This window comes from Columba livia, chromosome 25 (genome assembly GCF_036013475.1).
Source record: "Columba livia isolate bColLiv1 breed racing homer chromosome 25, bColLiv1.pat.W.v2, whole genome shotgun sequence".
Classification (NCBI taxonomy): domain Eukaryota; kingdom Metazoa; phylum Chordata; class Aves; order Columbiformes; family Columbidae; genus Columba; species Columba livia.
In genome coordinates, this window is record NC_088626.1 from 2,313,881 (window position 1) to 2,319,098 (window position 5,218).

At 51.1% G+C, this 5,218-nt stretch overlaps 1 protein-coding gene across 1 annotated transcript; it reads right to left on the reverse strand.

Annotated features, from left to right (window-relative positions):
- Positions 1-259: 259 nt before the first annotated feature.
- NEFL (neurofilament light chain) lies at positions 260-4,507 on the reverse strand. The gene is made up of 4 exons (XM_021280956.2): positions 3,405-4,507; positions 2,781-2,905; positions 1,644-1,963; positions 260-829 (listed from the first exon to the last, which is right to left on the reverse strand). Exons 1-4 carry the CDS (start codon positions 4,455-4,457, stop codon positions 654-656), a joined length of 1,674 nt encoding a protein of 557 aa, XP_021136631.2. The 5' UTR covers positions 4,458-4,507; the 3' UTR covers positions 260-653.
- Between the last annotated feature and the right edge of the window lie 711 nt (positions 4,508-5,218).

A 5,218-nucleotide genomic window follows, 5' to 3' on the forward strand; every position in this document is an offset into this window, starting at 1 on the left:
CTTTTTTTCAAAAGGGAGCTTGTGTGCACCCAACACCCCAGCGAGACCCATCACAACAGCACCAGCCCCACTGTATTTTTACCTTCATAACATTTCCATGTGAAATTTTACAGCCCCATCAAGTTCTTCATTCACCTATTAGTGAATCAGCTAGAGACAAACCAGTATCCCATATCCCATCTCACAGGCTTGAAAGAGGAGTGTGATACACTCAATCAACCTTTCAAGTGCATTAGTGACACATGACACACACAAGGAATCTGTGTAAGCATTTCCATAACTTTATTGACTAGCTTTATTGCACATACTTATTGAAGCCTCCATTATTTTACCCACCCAAGGTTTCCATAATTTTAAACGCAAGTTAAAGACAACTTTCATTCCCACTTTTTTTTTTAAACCCCTTTTTAAATTTTAAGGTTCTGAATCACCCAATAAAGACGTAACCCCTGAATTCATACGTGTAGACCATGCGGCATTCAGGGAGCAAGCCAGTGGGTGCTCTGCAAGCATACTGATACTCTGCACGGAGAGAAACATCATAATCATTAACTTTAAACCTCAGTGGTCACTGAATTAAATATGTGAGACTGCAATTTTAGCTCAGTCAACACATTCTGTTGACCTGATGAGAAAGCTGGACTGCCTAGAAATCAAGCCTTCTTCACTTCACTCTCCTCCTTTCCTGCTGCTTCTTTCTCTTCCTTCTCATCCTCACCAGCTTCCTCAGCAGCTTCCTGAGACTCCTCTCCTTCTTCAGCTGCGGTTTCTTCCCCTTCTCCTTCCTCTTCCTCACCCTCTTTGGCTTCTTCAGCTTCTTCCTTAGCACCTTCGAAAGGCAAAAAGAAATATTTCACATCTAAGTACTGTTCCTAATCCCAATTTAACAGGAGCCATCATTCCTGCATCCTTCAACCCCACACGTTGGGATGGCAGCCAGCTGAACATGGTGGGGCTGGCAACAGATTTTTGTAGGACTTGGAAGAGAGATCAACAAAACCACATGAACAACTTATCCTAGATTTTAGAGGGGGTGAAACACTTCACAGGCCTTTTAAAAATCACAGCCTTGATAAATACTGACTGTGGACTCGCTGCTTTAAGCCTTATCCAGACACTTGTGTTCAAAACTAGATCTTGCCATTGCTCTCCAATGGGCATTTACTTTGGTTGAACAATAAAACTATCTAGGCCTCAGACAACAGATACTGCTGTCCACTGAACCCAGCAGCTACATCCCCAGACATCTGCTGATGCTCCTGTTATCATGGACTGCTCTCTGGGAATCAGTATTTAGCTCAGGATACCCTCGTTCCTTCTTTTTGAGGATGTCTGTAATAGCTAAGTACTGTTTGCTCTGGATGAATAGAACATTACACGCTGTTAGAGTATTACCATTCTTGGTTTTGAAAACTTGAATGGAAAAACACTCAGTGATTTCCAAGGGAGAATAATCCCATAACCTGCCTGATATTGAACATTTATCTTCTATTCAAGCTTTCCTGCTTAAATGCTCTGTGCTTAATCCCACGATCCTCTGTGCATGTGAGCAATGACAGGTCTAATCATTAGACTCAGTCATCAGGATTTCTGGATTTTATCATGAAAACATGAGAGAGGGATCTGAAAGTAACTACAAGTACCTTCCTCCTCTTCTTCAGCCTCTTCACCTCCTGCTTCTTCCTCGCCTTCCTCTTTCTCTTCCTCCTCACCTTCCTCTGCAGGGGCTGCCTTGGCTTCCCCCGCTTTAGCGGCCTCAATGGTTTCCTCTATTTCAATCTGCTCTTCCTGGACGTGACTGGAGTAGTAGGTGGGGAAGGAGCGGGTTGTCATCAGGTAGGAGCTGGACTGGAGGCCGCTGTAGGCAGATCTGCCGAACGTCGGGGCAGCCTGGGTGTAGCCACTGGTGATGCTCCCAACGCTGGTGAAACTGAGTCGGGTCTCTTCGCCTTCCAGCAGTTTTCTAGCAGAAAAAAAAAAAAGGCAAGCAGAGATGACTTAGTTTTGCTGCAGCAGTATTCAGATTAATCCACAGACCAAGATCCTAAGATGCTTTGAGCAGCGCAAGCCCTAAAGGCTGCTTTGTTAGAAGAAATAACAGGGGAAAAAATCCTCCAGGATCAGGTGCCTATAGCAGCTGAAGTTAAGAGGTGTATTTTGGTAGCCTGTATGGCTACAGAGAACAATGCAGATTAACAATTTGATGTTATATTTTGGTACTAGACAAGGTGTATAGCCACTTTCTCAATATTCCCCCTTGTGGCAGTCATTGAAACTGTTCTAGCGCTTCCCATTTCTAACGGTACTGGGACAAAACATCAAACAGCTATTTAGCAGCAATTCTGCTGTAAAACACCTGCTTTGCAAGAGATTGCTTCCATGAGTAGGAAACAACAGCTGTTCTAAAAGCATGTATGGGATTTCTAATTTTGGGAAGACAGCCATCTGTATTAATAAGCCCTACTGATACAAAAACTCTTCACTGTAAGTACAGAACAGGTATTTTTAACAGTAAAGATAGAAAACTGAGATCTTATTTAGCCAAACTAGAGTTCTGTATGCATATACATACTATTATACTCAGTGGAGATTTTGCTTTAAGCAAATATTTTACCTCAAAAGCACTGCTGCTTGCACTAGCAAGATAAGACCTGATTTAATTCTGACATCTACCTATGAAAATTTCTGCTGGAGGAATGATAAACAAAATTGATTGTCCTGAAGAGAGAATGGGAATCTGGTCCGAGTTCTGACTTCCTAGAACATTCCCCCCATCATACCTATATGCTGCAATTTCGATATCCAGGGCCATTTTCACATTGAGCAGATCTTGATATTCTTTCAAGTACCGAGCCATTTCACTCTTCGTGGTTCTCAGCTCGTTCTCTAATTTGTTGATTGTGTCCTGTTGGAAGTAACAACATTGACAGCATAAAATTCTTAATCCTCCGATCCCCAGCAGTAACACCTTACAAGGAATCTCTCTAATCCTGTTAACCTAATCTTGCTAAAGCAGCCAGAGAAAATGAAGAGCTGCAACTTCCCCCCCCAGCCAAAAAGGCATCATGCACCAAATCCCACCTTCCCTGGCAGGGTTTTCCCACCCCTATACCCACACCTCATTTATTTCATCCCTAGCATTAATTTCATGCTATCCAAGGATTAAAGCATGTGGAAGTCTGGCTTCGTTTTTAGCCTTTATGTGCTTTTTCTAGTTTTAGCTTTAAGATATTTTTTGGTAATGGTATCACCACGGATTTATCAGTTGTGTGGCATTAGAGCTCTGTGCTATTTCGTATTGTAATTTTATGATACCTTGCAGTTTAGGTACATGGTATGACCGCAGAATTCAAGTGTGAGCTAGAATCAATGCCCCCCATGCCAACCCCGACCCCCCCACGCACCTGCAGCGCAGAGATGTCGGCGCTTTGCTTCTCTTCCAGCTCCTGCAGCTGCTTCTCCAGCGCCTCGTTCATGCCGCGGGTGGCTTCGATCTCCAGCGTCTTGGCCTTGAGCAGCCGGCGGCTCTCGGACACCTCGTCCTTGGCGGCGCGGACGGCGTCGGTGTTTTTGGCCGCGCTCTCGCTGAGCACGGTGAAGCGGCTGCGGAACCACTCCTCGGCGTTCTGCATGTTGCGGGCCGCCAGCTTCTCGTACTGAGCGCGGATGTCGCGCAGGGCGGCGGAGAGGTCGGGCTTGGCCGACACGTCCATCTCCACCGAGAGATGCGCGTACTGGATCTGCGCCTGCAGCTCCGACAGCTCCTCCTCATGCACCTTCTTGAGGAAGGCCAGCTCGTCCAGCAAGCTGTCCACCCGCTTCTCCAGCTCCGCCCGCGCCAGCGCCGCCTCGTCCGCGCCCTTGCGCACCTCCAGCAGCCGCGCCTCCGCGTCCTCCCGGCTCAGCACCTCCTCCTCGTAGCGCGCCTGCAGCCCCCGCAGCGTCTCCTCCAGGCTCTCCCGCTCGCCCTGCAGCGCCTGCTTCTCGCTCGTCGCCTCCTCGGCAGCCAAGCGCAGCTCGCGGATCTCCTGCTCGTACAGGGCGCGGAAGCGGGAGGGCTCGGCGTGTTTCTGCCGCAGCACCAGCAGCTCGGCCTCCAGCACCTTGTTCTGCTGCTCCAGCTCGTGGACGCGCTCGATGAAGCAGGCGAAGCGGTCGTTGAGGTCCTGCAGCTGCGCCCGCTCCTGGCTGCGGATGGACTTGAGGTCGTTGCTGATGGCGGCCACCTGGCTCAGGTCGAGGCTGTCCACCGAGTGCAGGAGGGAGCCCGAGGCGCTGGAGGTGGCGTAGCTGCGCCGCACGGACACCGAGGACACGGGCGCCGACAGGCTGGAGTACGCGGAGCGCCCGGAGCTGTAGCCGCCGCTGCTGCGCATCGCCGAGACGTGGAGCCGCGGGCTCTCGGCGTAGCGCCGCTTATAGGAGGGAAAGAACGGATCGTAGCCGTAAGAGCTCATGGTTGCGGAGGGAGACAGCGGCTTCTCTGCAGAGCGAGGCTGCCCGGCCGCCTCTATTTATCGGCGGGGAGGGCGGGCAGGCGCAGCCGCCAGGAGGGGCCGGGGCGGGGCGGGGCCGGGGCGGGGCGGGGCCGGGCGGGGCCGAGCCGAACCGAGCCGAGCCGAGCCGAGCCGAGCTCAGCTGAGGTACCGGCCGCTCCGCCCCTCATGGGCACGTTATGATTCTTGGTCCCGGTCCTTGTTGGTCCGCTTTGGTGCGTTCCCACCGGGGACACCTCGAACCCGCCTCACCCGAACCCCTTCCAGACTCGAGCCTACGAGGGGCCTTTTTAGGGTCCAGCCCAGGTCCACCCGGGGCCTACCTCAGGCTTTCCCCACCCCACATCTCCTGCACGCCCACCTGCTGTCCCCCAACCTCCACGGGTTGTCCCTCGCCCTCCTCTGCCTCACAAGCTGCCCCAGGGGAGGCCGTTGCAAGCCCCGAATCATGGCGGGGTTCTTGGCGAGGCCTGGGGTCTCAGGAAAGCGCAGTTCCTCGGTGGGGCTGGGGAGCGCACAGCCCTCGCTGCACCTCAAAGCCCCCACAGTGCGTGCTAAGTTGTGATTTTTTTTACTTTAGTTTGCAGGCTTTGCAAGATGTTTGTGTGCTCTTCGAGTTCCTGCTCCATGCCCTTTGTTGCAAGTGGTGCCTAATAATCAGGTAATTACATGAAAGAAGAAGCAAATGTGGGGTGTGGTTCGCAGCCCTAGCAGAATGCATT

Coding starts and splice junctions, on each gene's coding strand:
- NEFL (XM_021280956.2), bottom strand. CDS start 4,457: ATGAGCTCTTACGGCTACGATCCGTTCTTTCCCTCCTATAAGCGGCGC. Junction 1,964..2,780: donor ATCGAAATTGCAGCATATAG/GTATGATGGGGG, acceptor TTTTTCTGCTAG/AAAACTGCTGGAAGGCGAAG. Junction 830..1,643: donor GGCTGAAGAAGAGGAGGAAG/GTACTTGTAGTT, acceptor TGCCTTTCGAAG/GTGCTAAGGAAGAAGCTGAA.